The following is a 17,051-nucleotide window of genomic DNA, read 5'->3' as shown; positions in this document are numbered from 1 at the left end:
TGGCAAATAATACCACAATTACCCCCTTGGTTTCCTATATATGAGCAAAAATCGAAAATAATAAAGTTTCGAACGGTTTGAAAGCTACAGGAAAGCAATCTGTGTTCAGCATTTCATAATAATTCTGTCCCCAATGAAAACTGTTTGTGAACTTAAAGCTGACAATGCAAGTTAAAAAATATTTAAATGATATCAAAAAAATAAATATACTTGTCCCGGCTCTCAACTTATATATAGTCTCAACCAATCCGAAGGCTTGAAAATACTTGGTGTATCCGGCAGCATGCTTCAGTGATATAGCACTATAAAAAGGCAACAGTTCCACTATACAAGACGACACAACACGAACATACCGCAGTCTCCTAAAAAAACACCTCACACTACCAACACCACAGGCGTTTGGCTCTATAGACATTATGTATGTAATACAGTATTACATATAGAAAGAAAAATGTCTATAGAGCCAAACACCTGTACCCACACGCTACACACCGCATACATGGGAGGCCGTACTTGCATGATCCTGGCTAACATGTTAATAGGACGTAAATTAATCAAACAAACAAACAGCCTATCTATGACACTTCCCTGTTATCAGCTTTAGAAGAGACATGTAATGTTTGGTATAGGTGTACATCAATACTACTGTAATAAGTATTGTAAAACGAACGCACCGATAGTTTCATTGAGTTGTACATTAGAGTTATCTCCCTTGATGATCATGCTTTCCGCCCAGCCATCTTGGTGGGCTGCTGTACGTTACTATGTTTGAAATAAACAACACATGAACCCACAGAGGCAATCATCGTTTATTACAATTGGCGACGAGGAAGTGGACGAGGTACACACTACACAGAACAGGATGGCGACTTTTGGGAAAATCGACGAGTTTAAAAGTGAAACGGAGGTTTGGAGCCAATACGTTGAACGGTTGGAACATTACTTCGCAGCCAACGAGATTACCGATGCAGGAAAACAAAGGTCAGTTTTGTTATCGGCATGTGGCGGCAAAACGTATAAACTGATTAGCAGTTTGGTAGCCCCAGCTAAACCGGGCGATAAGACATTTGATGAACTGAAAACTCTCGTACAAAACCATCAACATCCGAAACCTTCAGAAATCGTACAAAGGTACAAATTCCTTAATAGATTCCGACTAAATGGCGAATCAGTTGCTAACTATGTAGCAGAATTACGTCGCTTAACAGAAGACTAATTTTGGGGACACTCTTGAAAGTATGCTCAGAGATCGATTGGTATGTGGTGTAAACGATGACAGGATTCAGAGGCGTCTGTTATCAATGGGCCAATTGACATTCAAAATGGCACTGGACACAGCCACGGCCATGAAAATGGCTAGTAAGAATGTGGCAGATCTACAGCAAACCAAATCAGCGACCACCCAAATACATAAGATTAGTAACAGGTCTAAATGCCAGCATGAACATGGTGCTAAAGTTGTCAAAAACATGGATCATAAATATGAGTGCTCAGGGTGTGGGGGTAACCACCCAAGGGCTGAATGCAAATTCAAGGGTGCGGAATGTTTTTCGTGTGGAAAGAAAGGACACATTGCCAAGAAATGTCGATCAGGGAAGCAAAAGACACAAAAGCATGTGAAACACAAAACGACACCGAGCAGTTTTGGGGATAAGAAACGCTCAACTGGAACACACTGCCTAAATGATAGTGATGATGACAACGAGGTTTATTCCATGTTTCGTCTATCCGAGGGTAAGAAAGACCCATACCTAGTGAACATGAACATTGAAGGTCGCTCAGTTCAAATGGAGGTCGATACAGGTGCATCTGCTACTATTTTAAGTCGTGCTACAGTGAGACAGCAGGGAATTCGCGTAGCATTTAGGAAGTCAGAGAAATGGCTTAAGACTTATACAGGTGAGGAAATTCCTATTTTGGGAGTTGGCCAAGTGAATGTATCATACAAAGGCCAAGCAGAACGACCACCACTAGTCGTAGTGGAAAGGAATGGCCCAAGCCTATTAGGTCGAGACTGGCTTAACAAAATAAAGCTGGATTGGACAGAGATAGTTCACACTATCAAATCAGAGCCTGAAGTGCCAGACAGCGTTGAAAATATCGTTCACGAGTTTAAAGAGGTTTTCACAGAGGAACAGTGAAAGGTGTGAAAGCACACATCTATATTGAGCCTGATGTCAGACCACGTTATTTCAAACCGAGACCAGTACCATACGCTCTACGAGAGAAGATAGAGTCAGAACTTGATCGGTTGGTCAAGGAGGGTACTATCAACCTGTTGAGTTTTCGGAATGGGCTGCACCTATTGTTCCTATTGTTAAGGAGGATAAGTCGGTACGAATTTGTGGCGATTACAAAATAACGAGGTGTCGAAGTTAGACAATTATCCGATTCCGAAAATCGATGACTCATACGCAACCTTAAGTGATGGAAAGGAATTCACCAAACTTGATCTCAGCAATGCTTACCAGCAATTAGAGCTTGAAGAGGAATCGAAACCTTATGTGACGATAAACACTCACAAGGGGTTATATAGTTATAACCGCCTTCCATACGGAGTTGCTTCTGCTCCAGGGATCTTCCAAAGGACGATGGAGAACATCCTACAAGGAATTCAAAGAGTCATCGTGCGTATCGATGACATCCTGGTTACAGGTGCAACCAGATCGGAGCATTTGTCAAATGTACGTGAAGTACTTAAAAGGTTGGCATCCAGAGGGATACGGTTAAAACGGAAGAAATGTATTTTCCTAGATAAAGAGGTTATTTATCTAGGACACAGGGTGTCGGAGGAGGGCATACATCCTATACCTGACAAGGTGAAGGCCATTCAGAGTATGCCTCCACCGAACAATGTAAAGGAACTACAGGCTTTCCTGGGAATGCTGAATTTTTACAACAGATTCCTACCTAACCTGTCGACAGTGTTGTCTCCCCTGCATGAATTATTATCACAGAACTGCAAATGGAAGTGGGAGAAACAGCAAGATAAGGCATTTAAAGCGGCTAAGGAGCTGTTGATGTCAGCAGAAGTGCTGGTGCACTACGACCCTGAAAAACCCATCATACTCTGTTGTGATGCGTCTCCTTATGGAATAGGAGCATTGTAGCGTTGAAGATGGAAGATGGTTCGGAACGACCTGTCGGTTATGCCTCTCGTACTCTTTCACCAGCTGAGAGGAACTACTCACACTTGGAAAAGGAAGGTCTAGCATTGGTGTTTGGAGTGAAGAAATTTCATCAATACCTGTACGGACAACCTTCCACTCTTTATACAGACCACAAACCGCTGTTAGGTCTACTGAAGGAGGATAAGAGAGTGCCAGAACTTTCTGCAGCACGTATCCAACGTTGGGCATTAACGCTGGCAGCTTACGAGTATACCCTTGTCTATCGTGAAGGACAAAGGAATTATGCGGATAGATTGAGTCGCTTACCTATGTTAGAACTATCCAAAGAACCTCCAGTACCAGGGGAGGTAATCCTTGCTATGGAACAGATCGAGGACTCGCCCATTAACGCAACCCAGATTAAGCAGTGGACACATCAAGACCCAGTCTTGTCCAGAGTGCGAAACTTTGTGCAATCAGGTTGGCCAGCTGAGAGTCCAGACCAGTTAATCACACCCTATTTTAAGGTCAGGTCAGAGCTCAGTATTCAAGACGGATGTATACTCAGGGGGAGTAGAGTAATCATACCCCTGAAGGGTCAACCAACCATGCTCCAGAGTCTGCATGAGGGTCATCCTGGAGAGAACAGGATAAAAAATCTCGCCCGAGGATATGTGTGGTGGCCAGGACTAGATTCAGATTTAGAAGAGACAGTAAGGAGTTGTTCTGTTTGCCAATTACACAGGAAACCCCCGCCTAAGGCCCCATTACATCCCTGGGAATGGCCTAGTTGTCCATGGTCCAGACTACATATAGACTATGCGGGACCATTCATGAACAAAATGATCTTGGTGATCATAGACGCTCACTCGAAATGGATTGAGGTTCATGTTATGAACAGCTCTACGTCATCAGTGACAATAGAGAAGCTCAGGGTGACATTCAGCACACACGGACTACCTGAGATGATCGTATCAGATAATGCCCCTAGCTTCACTAGTGATGAGTTCAAACACTTCATGAAGCAAAATGGTATTCAGCATGTCAGGAGTGCTCCTTATCATCCAGCATCAAATGGACTTGCTGAGCGAGCCGTGCAAACAATCAAGGATGGAATTCGCAAACAGTCCGAGGGGAATGTAGAATAGAAATTAGCTCGATTTCTGTTGACTTACAGAGTAACACCACAAACAATATCTCAAGTCAAATCACACGCGAGATCACGAGATTAGTAGGCCTAGAGACGGTAAGAAGTTTTAATTTTTTCACTTTTTAACAATTTATTTACATGTCAGGAGGTTCGGCCGGAAACATGTGTAGTATGATGTGGGATGTACGCAGGATAATTTTCTGTATTACTTCGTAAATTTAATCCACGAGGCGTTTCCCCACAGACCACGTGTTTGGATTTCTCGATTAAGTTGATGGCGGGGCCAGGGAAAAAATAATAATTGGTCGCCCAAGTCGTGGGCTGGCGATATGGTTGTGTCAGGAGGTCAAGCCGTAGACACATTTTATGGAGTATGGTTATTTACATGATTAATTTTATCAGGCACGAGGACTTTGTAAATTTTTTGGGATAAGTAGCAAGGGCGCCAAAGTGTGGTCCCGGCCAACGAGAGGAGACCGACGAGTGAAAGTCGAGATGTATTTTCTGGTTTTCAATTTGCGGGCAATATATGTATGGCCATTTTATTATTTTTCATTCTTTTTATAACGATTCGTGGTTAGTTTTTCTCCGGATAATTATTGTTTCAAAATTTTCAAACCCCATGCGGTCGAGGGCAAGGTCACGGGCGGCTGATCACAAGTGACAGAAAAGTGTCACAGGCATATGGCAGAGAAAACAGGCATCGATTATGAAAGCCTTCAGAAATGTTACGTGTTATGGTATATTAACTGAAGTGTGGTGATTTTCGTTTTATATTGACGAGGCTGTCACAACTCATGGTAATCTGTTTTGAAGCTGATAATGAAATACTAACTCGTCCAATCGGGGATCGGCTTGTTGAACAATGGGACGTTTCGCCCACATGATATTTATTTAGGGGCGAATTGTCTTACGCCAATTTTTCGAGTGTCTGTTATTTAATACAACTACCAAGTTACACGAGATTAAGGATGCAATTATCACAAATATACCTATCTTAAAGAGACAATTCACTCAGGCTGATTATTTTACATAACCAAGAAGCAAAATGTAGCATAAATGTATTGTTCTACATTTCTTATGAAACATATAACGTAAAACATTGACAAATTCTACGACATTGTTAAAGGGACAATTCACTCAGGCTAATTCTTTTACATAACCAACAAGCGAAATATGGCATAAATGTATTGTTCTACATTTCTTATGAAACATATAACATAAAATATTGACAAATTCCACGTCATTGTTTAGTATTTTAATCTATACCGTTGTAATTATAAATCGTTGATTAATACGATTCAGCAGGTAAAATATGTTCGCTGTATCTATACCCGAGCCAACGTCACGCACGTTTAACAAATGAACTGCATAACCACTGAGGAGGTGATAAAATGATTTTTTTAGACGAACCAATTCACCTAATAAGGTAAACACACTATTGTCAGAGCGATTTGAGCAGTTCTAGACAAAAGTAGCATTACTCTACGAGCAAGGGACAGGGTGCGGCATACAAGAAGTCCGACCACAATGTGTAATGGCGGACAGCGAGCGAGTTTGAACACTCCACACGCATTTCACCACCATGGGCTTTTCTGGCATATTACAGTAAAACCAACTGATCTAATTTCCATAAGAACTGGGTTTTTCCCGATATATGTACAAATTTTAATGTTCTTTTAGCCTGAATTGTCCCTTTAATAGAAAACAATTGAACTACTTTTTAAATGACTGTTTATGTCGTATTATCAGGATTTAATGTTCTTCCTGATACATTACACTTCCTCTCGAACTCCCAGGACCAAATAACTTTGAATCTGATCCGGATGAATTGATTTTATGCCTGAAATTAGAAATTATACACCAAATGAAGCCTTAACGATATTTTATATCTTCAAACCGAAATTGTTCTTGTCAAAGTTGTCATTAAAGCCATTTTGTAACATATTTTTGGTAATATTGCGGTTTATGATAACCATTATAAATCATATCTAATTTCGAACGGTAGCTACGACGGAATCGTAGATGTTGACTGGGAGTGTTTGTATAGATAAAAACCGACTGAAACAAAGGATTTGTAGCTACAGACATTTCAAGGGAAGTGTGGATTTGTACTATAACGGACTTTAAATTATATCTCAAATAAGCTATGTAAACACATATCTCAAATGAGCAATGTAAACACCAAAATTAAACACAACAAAATATACCAATATCCTATTTTGATACCAATCCACCAAAATATTCTAAAGTCAACATATCCCAATGTACGCTAATGAATGGCGCGACTGTAATAAACCCCGCCGATAACACGGACTATAGTGTATGATACAATATACCTAGCGTTCGCAAAAGTAGCATTACTCTACGAGCAAGGGACAGGGTTCGGCATACAAGAAGTTCGACCACAATGTGTAATGGCGGACAGCGAGCGAGTTTGAACACTCCACACTCATTTCACCACCATGGGCTTTTCTGGCATATTACAGTAAAACCAACTGATCTAATTTCCATAAGACCTGGGGTTTTCCCGATATATGTACAAATTTTAATGTTCTCTTAGACTGAATTGTCCCTTTAATATGAGAAAATAATTTGTAATATATATATTAAACAACACGTTATGAAACTGGGGTTAGTTCAATTCCTAATTTTGGGAATGTGTTCTTACAGATGACGTACCAAATACTGAAAGCTAGGCATTGCCTAGTGGAAAAGGATATCTTGCCGGTAATTTTGGAAGTGAAGGCAACGTTAGAGGAGGAGATGGGGGACTTGGTCACTGCAAGGCTGAAAAAGGACCACCCTCTCTCTGGATATTCGACAGCCGAATTACAGAAAGAATTTAAAAAAACTCACTGGTAGGTAAAAATCATAGTTTAATGGATGAAACAAATATTTTAGTGTAAATTTCCAGGTCACCGATTAAATGTTTAGAATATGTTTCATTTTAACACTTAATATCTTGTTTTATGTAATATAAATTTGGCTGAGATTCATTGACTATTTATTTTATACCTTGCTTCAATTTGTTTGGTTTTATGATCCCAAGAAAGGTAGTTTTATGTTTTAAGTGTGTTAGTTTTGGGTAAATATTGAGACCTGGTGTTTATATTGTGGTTAACAGGACAGGAGGCAAGTTTGGTCCTTTCGCTGGCGGGAACAAATTTGACAGACATATCATTAAGGTTCCTCCTGCATGTCGCAATTATACACGCAAACGAGGTGGGGGCACCAAGGGGAACAACCCTACAATCTGGGACGGTCACGAGCGACAAGTCCACTCGAATTACTGCAGTAAACGAGAAGGGAGATAAGTCGGCCAAAGCAACGCTACCAGGTAAAATTTGGACCTTGTCTTAAAAAAAAAAAAAAAAAAAAATATGCTGCTCGGACTACAGATAAATGCTACGGTTAATTGAATTTTATTATATCAACAGATATGGAGGTCCGCATGCAGCGGATGGAGGAAGACTTGAAGTTGATGTCGCAAAAAACGGTGGAAGGATCACTAAAACACGTAAGGTCCCTGGCAAGCAAGCCTTCATTGACAAAAGGGCCGGCCCTGGTTACAGCAATGGAAATCCTGGTGGAGAATGCTATAAAAGCTGGGCACTCTGAGACAGACTTTTATGCCAAAGCTTTATCTGCATGTAGACAATTTGAGGCACATCCAGACATTTGTGGTTTCTGCATGAAATTGTTAGGATCAAATGAGGACCGAAAAATCAGTGCGACTGTAGCAGATTGGGTGAAATGTTCTGAGGTCATGAGTGAGAGAGAGAAAAGTGAGAATGCGGCGAGTAAAGTTCCAACCCCCATTTCCCCAATGTTTTACCCGCACATGATGCACCCAAACCAGAATTTTTCAACGATGGCAGCACCGGGCCCAATCCTTCCAGGGGTGCCAGGAGTAGGTAGCCCCTATAGTTATATGCCATATCTCCATCCATTATCTCCCCAGGGAGGGCACTCTTTCAGGCAGGGTAGGAGGAACAAGGGGGATAGGAACCCTCGAGGTAGAGGTTCTTGTTTTTATTGTAAGGAACAGGGACACTTTGTCAGTGACTGTCCAAAAATTAAGGAAGACTAGTTAACTTTAGAAGATTTTTACTGCTAGTTTTCGTACTGTATCGTGCTGGATTTTAGGTTTTTCTGCTCAGGTAGAGTGCAATCATTGTCTTGGCTCTTATCGATTTATGTTAATTTCACCTAGCTTTCATTCCGAAGGAACTTATCCTTTAGTGGCATATTCTGTCACGTGGAATGGAGGCTGGGGAGTTTTTTACCTCTATAAATCTTTTCTTTTCGATACTTGACTTTTCCAGAATGGTGAGAAAAGAGCAAAATTCTATCCAGATATTCCCGATTGGGAGAGGAGGGTAAATTTTGACCCAACCACTGTACAGTTCAGGAATCGTGAGACACAGTGGGTGAACTACAGAGGGAAAACTCTGCAGCCTCCATTCTTCCATGCCACGGCTGAGGAGGTTGCTGCTGGTAAAAGTTTTGATTTGGATAGTTTGCCATTGAGAAAGCCTGGGTTTTACTTAGCTGGTAATGTGCATGACTATGTTAGATTTTGGGAGAATATCGGGGCTACTGACGAGGTTATTGGGTGGATATCGTCAGGGGTTAACGTGAGCACTTACCTTCGTCCGTTAAAGGGAAATTTTAAAGGAAAGTCATACGATTCGGATTGCTAACTAACACTTGTATAGGCCATGAGGATTTCATTGTAGAATCATTGAGAGAAAGGGTATGTAATGGATCAATGTCTGTCTGGGGGAAAGTGGGAGAAGTTGACCCCCCAGATCTGGTCATGCCACTCACGGTGGAGCCAACCAAACCACGACTGTGTCATGATGAACGTTTTCTAAACCTGTGGATACGTGATTTGCCATTTGCCCTCGACACTTTAAAAGAAGTGCCTAGGATTATTTCCCATAGTTGCTTCATGACATCGGTGGATGATAAGTCTGGTTATGATCATGTGAAGCTGGATGACGACTCTAAAAAATACTTTGGGGTTCAATTCGCAGGTTGGTATTATACCTATAACACGTTACCTTTTGGGTTCAAGCCAAGTGCTTACATATACCATACCATGGGTATGGCAGCAACAGGATACTGTCGGGGATTGGGAGTGCCGTGTCTACAGTATATTGACGATAGGCTAATAGCTGAGCTGTTGAGTAGTTCTGGCCCTTCACAACAGCCTGGGATACAGCAGGCAGAACGGGCATTGTTCATCGTTTGCGAAGTCCTTACACGGTTGGGCTACTTTATAGGCATAGAAAAGTCTGTGTTTGTTCATTGTCAGACTATCAGGTTTTTGGGCATGTTTGTTGATGCAGTCCGGCAGACATTCTGTGTACCAGAGGAGAAAAAGCAGGTGTTTCAGTCATTAAGGGAAAGTATTCTCCAGTGTCAATACGTAGATGTGAAGACACTCCAGAGGTTTGCAGGTAAGTGTATCTCATTTATGTTAGCGGTGCCTGCTGCTAGGCTTTACATCAGGGATATAAACAGAGCAATAGGGGTGGCCTTCAAAAACAGTAGACAGGTACAGGTTTGTGGAGAACTTCGGAGTGAAATTGAGCATTGGAAGTTTATTGATAGCTGGTCAGGTTTTGTGCCATGGAGAGTAGAGAAGCACTTGCAGGTAAATCTTGCCACAGACGCTTCTCTGTTTCGGTGGGGCGCAGTTGTAGAGGGAGAGGCACTGGGGGATTTCTTTCTTCGCGGCGACTCTCGACCCATCCATGTTAAGGAAGCTGAAGCATTGTACCAGACTATCCTTGCATTGGAGGATAAACTGAAGAATCATAGGGTTGATGCTATGGTGGACAATAAGGCAGTAGTTGCTGCATGGGAGGGGCAAGGGTGTAAGTGTCCAGAGCTGGTTAAGTTCATTAAGGGCTTATTTCAACTCACTCAACGGGCCAACATAGATTTGAAGGTTAGCTATATCCCATCAAAACTTAACCCGGCAGATATTGAGTCCCGCAGATTATCGTTACAAGATTGTACACTTTCAGAGAAATCATGGGAGGATGTCCAGAAAAAGTTTGGACCTCATTTGATAGATTACATGTCCTTAGATTCCAATGTTATGGTAGACCAAAGGGGGAATACCTTGCGACACTATACACCCTGTCCTACAGTACATACAGATGGGGTAAACTTCTTTGCACAGGAAATCTCTGGGGACACAGCAGGATACATCTTCCCACCATTCTGTCTCATCTCAGTGGCTCTAAAATACTTGGTAGAGCAAAAATGTAAGGCTTGTACATTTATTTTCCCACGCCTCACACCTCTCCCACATTGGTGGCCGGTGATTTGGTCTCGCACCACTGACCACATGCTGTTAGGCAGGAAAGGGGATAAGGATGTTATTTTGGGACCATCAAAGGCAGGTTTTTGCCCTAGAGCTCTAGCTCATGACCTGTTTGCAGCTAAGTTGGTGTTCTTTTGATATTCCAGGCACGGCGAGGAACTCCAAAGACCTGGTCCCCAACAGTATCTTGTGAGGCTTGTATGTACCCCAACGACGAGGGGTACAGGTTTTGCCAATCTTGTGGTAAGAAATCTGACTCATCATCATTAAGAGGAGGGCAGAATTTTGTCACCAAAGAAAGGTTGAAGTTTTTGGACAGTTTAGTTGACGACTCAGAGTACAATAGAAAGAAAACTGCTCTTGAGAAAGAGTTGTGTACCTTTCTTAAGGTGTCTGATATGTCTTTAGCTCTAGTCACACCAGATGATATTTGTGAATTCCTAGTACACAAGGACATAAAGGGAAAGACAAAAATCCATCACCTCAATTGTCCTAATTTAGGAACTACAGTAACAGGATGTGATTGCCCAAAGCGTCTGTCTGCTGGTACTGTACAATCTTTTGTGGGACAAATAAAATCAATCTTTGACCAACTGGGACGGGGGGAAACGTGGAATGCGGCTACTTTATCTGGAAATCCGGCTGACAGTTTTAGAGTTAAAAAGTATGTAAAAGCTGTAAATCGTGAGCAAGCAAGAGCTAGGGTCAGGGTTCATCAAGCAAAACCTCTTTTCTTTCCGAAACTCTTGAGAATTTCTGAACATATAGATCATGAATTAGAAAACAGTAGCCACACATTAGCAGAAAAGTTTGTTTTGCTTCGAGACCAGGCATTTTTTAAAATACAGTTCTTCGGCGGGGACAGAGCGGGTGACTTAGCCCAGTGTGTTGCGCAGGAGGTAAAACGCTTACCAGATGATTCAGGTTTCACATTTGTACACACTGTAGGGAAAACGTTGAATAATGGAAAGACAAACGAATTTACAGTGATGCGCTCGAATAACCGGGTAGTTTGTCCCGTTTCCGGGCTAGAGAAATTCGTAAGTAGCAGTAAGGATATGGGGGTTGATTTAAGATATGGTTATCTGTTCAGACCACTGGACCACTCAAACAAACAAGTCCTTGATTGCCCAGTTTCCACAGCCCTTATGTATAGTAGGTTGAAGCATTATCTAAAATCTTTGGGTTTGAATCAAGGGGAAACAACTCGCAGTCTAAGAGGTGGTTGTGCTGTTACCTTGGCAGTGTCTGGTTACGGCGATGCAAGTGAAATTATGGAGCACGTTGGGTGGCGCACGAAAGGTAGCTTAGACAGGTATTCTCGAATGGCACGGATGGCACAGAATGGTGTTGTTGGGAATATGTTGAGAAATGTAGTTAATGTCCCAGACAGAGCGGATATAATATATGAGAGATTGGGTGATGTTGGGCGTATGGTGAAAGCTTTCCCATAAATTTTAGGAAGTTTGTAGTCATAGTTGTGTTATGTTCTATAATGATTGAATCTGCATGATACTTAATAATGCATATAAGTTGATTCTCAGTTTTGCGAGTGAGTTAAAAAATGTGCATTTACCCAATATTAAATGTGTAACAATAATAGATATTTTCTGGCACAGAATGACTTATGTATGCCAGTATGATTTAGATATAATACATATGATGAATAAAATGCATTGACTAAAGTTGATAATTATCTCTTTTTGTTTTTTGAGAAACGTTGATGCAAGGAAGATGATACCAAATTACAATCTGCTGCCAACTTAATAGGAGTAAAGGTCATCAGAAATGAAAGTTTATAGTCGAAGGTCGATTGCTGACATCAAGAATTTGCATCAGGAAGAAGTTGTGGTGAATAACTGAAATTTAATGAGTTTTTGATGAGTATTGGGGTTAGTTTTGGGAATTTTGTAGAATGTTAAAGGTAGAATGGGGTTACTGGGAAATTAACCTAATTTTAATCATCCAAAACTCAATATATTCCAGTTATCGAGAGTGTGATATAACTTAGGATATGTCTATATCTTAAGTCAAATCACACGCGAGATCACGAGATTTCCAAATTATGACGTCACACTTTTGAAGAAGCTGGAGATAGGCACAGACGACATGACTTCTAGATCTATGATCCAGGTCTTGGAGAGAAAAAAAAAACACTCTGGGTAACAGGAATTAACCTAATTTTAATCATCCAAAACTCAATATATTCCAGTTATCGAGAGTGTGATATAACTTAGGATATGTCTACCACTGGAGTGGCTCCCTGTGAGTTACTGATGGGACGTCGAATTCGAACCAAACTCGATAGGGTACGGCCAGACTTAAAACTAAAGGTTACAGAACGGCAGAGTAAACAAAAGTTGTATCACGACAAGTCGAAAGATCGAACATCTAGACTGCAACCTGGGGACAAGGTTTATGTTAAGAATTTCGCAAAAGGTCCTAAGTGGTTACCAGGGAAGATTGAGGCTAAAACAGGTCCAGTTTCTTATACAGTGACCATAAATGAAGGACACACGATCAGACGTCACATCGATCATGTGCGAAAACGAACAGACTACGGAGAGTGGAACACAAGCTCAGCCGAGACTCCAGAAGTGGATCATGAGTTCGAACCACCCATGGTTTCGAATGAACCTGAGGTCACACCGAGTATCGTAACACCTGCGACACCGGTCAAATAGAGTCAGACTCCACCTACTCCGGAGAAAGTGTCCAAACGGATAGACAGTCCCATATTAAACCATCCAACCAGGGAACGCAAGTTGCCTAACCGGTTCAAAGACTTTGTTTGTAAATAGGCTAGCTAGCAATATATGTAGTTAGAAGATTGTTGTGTTAAAGGGCAGAATAATCCCTAGCAATCTTCAGATTTCAAGGCAGTCTACCTTGATTTCTAGTAGTTTAGTTTAGTTCAATAGTTGAGTTATCCAGTTGAATTGAGTGTTTACTTTATGAACTATTCATGTGGACAATCATAATAATGATAATGTTCTAGTCAGTGAGAAATCTAGTCATCATTAATACTTCTAACTATGGTGCTGAAAAGTGAATAGTGAAAATTACAAACATTGAATACATTGGACTCTGTTGAAAGTAGGATTTAATTTGATTAAATTGAACTTGGTAAAGAATAATCAGTTCATATAACTCATATAACAGATTATTGTGATATTGTATGAGATCTTAACCAAGGGGGAGAATTGTAATAAGTATTGTAAAACGAACGCATCGATAGTTTCATTGAGTTGTACATTAGAGTTATCTCCCTTGATGACCATGCTTTCCGCCCAGCCATCTTGGTGGGCTGCTGTACGTTACTATGTTTGAAATAAACAACACATGAACCCACAGAGGCAATCATCGTTTATTACAACTACGTTCGATGTAAAGTAATTTAAAAACAATTACAGAATTGCCATCATAATAAAGTCTAGGAAGGCGGAAATTTCACGGGGGGCAACTGCCCCCGTTCCCCAGGACGGGGGGGGCAAACATTTCTTTTTACCCCCTCCCCCATTTTCGCCGACTGAAATTTTCTAAAAATGCTTATTTGAAAGGAAAAGGGGTCCTCCTGCATATTTTTCGTACTTCATTCTAGAAAATTTTCCGCTGCGCGGCGCATTTATAAAACGTTCAAGCACATAATGTCAAACCTTAAATAGTAAAAATTCAATACACACGAACTAGACTAAAAATGTCCATCAAGGGATTCTATGTACTATTTTAAAAAAATGTCTCTTAAAAGATCAATTGGTTTATATGTCTTAGCGAGACAATTAATTCATTTTTTATATTACACAACAATGTGCCGATGGTGTGAAGCCGGTATATTCAGATCGCATTGGGTTGCATAATGTTATGACAACACAATTATCATTTCTAAATGCAGGTAGCTTTAAATCGAAAAATTACCATGTTAAGAACGCTTTATAATCATTAAAATATATCGTAAAACTCATCTCAGCCATTCTAAATCGTAATGTTTTCCCAGGGGAGACTCCCGGACCTCCCTAACACCAAATTCTCGCGCCTTTGGGCGCTCGCAAATTCATCAAAATGCATCGTAAAACTCGTTTAAGCCATTCTAAATCGTATTTTTTTCCGGGGGAGACCCCCAGACCCCCCCAAACACCAAAATCTCGCGCTTTCGGGCGCCCGCAAATTCATCAAAAGTCAACTAAGCTATTCTAAATCGTAATATTTTTCCTGGGGGAGGCCACGTACCCCCCAGACACCAAAATCTCGCGCTTTCGGGCGCTCGCAAAATCATCAAAATTCATTTTAAAGCACATCTCCGCCATTCTAAATTACAATATTTTCCCCGTGGTTCACCCTCGGACTCCTAAAACACCAAAATCTCGCGCCTTCGACGCTCACACGCTAATTTGGCCAATTTGCGTATTCGTTAATTTCCTTTCCTTTTAGGAACCCCACTGTCTATAAATGTGTACAAGGATTAAATTTAATGATATATGAAAATGTCCATAAAGCATATATGGTTGGGAGTTGAATTAATCTCCTGCTGGAGGTTCGGGGGGAGGGTGTTACAAAATATTGAAGACCTTTGTCCCCCCCATTACGTTTCATCTTCCTACGCCACTGGAAATTGTCATGGAATCAATTCCAACTACATAAATTAGAATTTTAGAATATCACTTACCAATTAGTCTTTTCTGTTTTATTCTTAGTAGATATGGAATGTCGCTGACGTCAGTCTAATATTACTTCCTGGTTGTCTGTACACTCTTTAATTGGTGCATGCGTAATGACAAATTTATTTTCCGATTCTATAATTATATCAGTTCATGTGCGATTTCTACCTGGAGTTCAAGATGGATGGAGAAAGGATAGGAAATGTTCATTTAAAGACCCATCAATAAAATTGTTCAGGAAGTGACAAGCTTTAAGGTAGTCCGCTAAACCTGCCTATATTATTAGGCTTTTTTTAATTTTTTTTTTTTAGGCAAAAAAAAAAAAAATTAAAAAAAGCCTAATAATATAGGCAGGTTTAGCGGACTAGCTTTAAGGTAGAATGGTAAGAATAGTAAACTAATAAATCAACACGTTTAAACAACTACATGTATATGCAGTTTTGGTTAATGTACATAATAATGCCCACCCTCGGTCCCATATAAACATTGCACTATCACTCACTCCTAGGACCGAGGATGACCATTTACACGACCCAATTTATTCCATTAATGAAAGATGTTCCACCGCTGACAAATGGTATTTTTTCACTATCAAAAACAGGGACAGACGATTTAGTATATTTCTTCAGTTACAACACAGGTTTACGACGCGCTCAAAAATTTTTTACTTAATTTATTTAGTATTTTTAGTATTTTTTTTGCGCGCGTCGTAAACCTGTGGTTACAAAAGTTACTTACTTTATACCATTACCACCATTAAAGTTTGAGCTTCTAATTTAAAGGCCCACTACCTTTCCGGAGCAAAATTTAAAGGTTTCTTAAAAACATTAATAACAAAAGAAAATATATATCGATGGCTTAAGATGAGGTTACAACACCAAACATATGCAAGATTTCCTGTCTAATGTACGATAACAGTGGAAATTCATTTCGCTGTTTTGTCGTCTGGCGCAGTGATAGTTAACTACCGCGCGGCATTTAGGACGACGGCGGGAAACATAAAACGACCCGCGTTATAAAAATTAACATTTTATTTATTCTAATTAAACAGTTCTGAAGGTGATGATAAGTGTGCTAGTAAACGTATAGCTAATAACTTCTGCGGCTCTACAAAATTACTAATCTCGTTGTACATCACCATTTCAAAAATTAAAAGCCGTTTCGGAAAGGTAGTGGCCCTTTAACTTCAGGTTAGAAATATAAAAAACAATTAATTGCATCCCGAAAAAATTCCGTATCACTATATCCTATATGGAATGAAGTACTGAATTTGCATGCACCAAAGGCAAAATAAATTATTTTATATTATTTTTTTGTGTTAATTAGACTATAATATACACGATTAAACACCAATTATTGTTCAAATGATGAATATCATTTATGCTCTGTCGGCGGTGGAGCATCTTTAAACAGCTTCATTATGTTTATTTGTATTTAAATGACAAAATTTGATAATATTTTTGGAGCTACTGTGCCATAAAAAACTATGCGTCTGCTATCGTAGGATTTTACCCTCTTATCCCAGTGTTTCAGTAACAGGAACAAACATTTTTTTTAAATATCTATTGATCCAATTAATCAAATACAATGACAACAGATAAAACCTGGGGAAAAAATGCGATAAAATCCATTTCATGTGCGATTCATTGTTCGGTTTAATACCCTTTGTCCCATTCAGCAGATGTTGCACATTATCTTCATTTCCCTATTGGAATGGACCCTCTAGTCGAAAGGTTAAGTAGAAAAAAAAGCTGGCAAAGAACGTAAAAACCTGGTCAGCTGTTTATGCCTTT

The 17,051-nt window shown here is 40.2% G+C and overlaps 1 protein-coding gene across 1 annotated transcript; it reads left to right on the top strand.

Annotated features, from left to right (window-relative positions):
- Positions 1 to 12,843: 12,843 nt before the first annotated feature.
- Positions 12,844 to 13,287, top strand: LOC138319522 (uncharacterized). The gene has a single exon (XM_069262707.1). It carries the CDS (start codon positions 12,844 to 12,846, stop codon positions 13,285 to 13,287), a length of 444 nt encoding a protein of 147 aa, XP_069118808.1.
- The last annotated feature ends 3,764 nt before the right edge of the window (positions 13,288 to 17,051 follow it).

The sequence above is a fragment of the Argopecten irradians genome, chromosome 1, assembly GCF_041381155.1.
Source record: "Argopecten irradians isolate NY chromosome 1, Ai_NY, whole genome shotgun sequence".
Lineage (NCBI taxonomy): Eukaryota > Metazoa > Mollusca > Bivalvia > Pectinida > Pectinidae > Argopecten > Argopecten irradians.
This window is presented reverse-complemented; position numbering and strand designations above follow the sequence as displayed.

Bases quoted from the DNA above. Each gene is read 5' to 3' on its own strand.
- LOC138319522 (XM_069262707.1), top strand. From the start codon at position 12,844: ATGTCTACCACTGGAGTGGCTCCCTGTGAGTTACTGATGGGACGTCGA.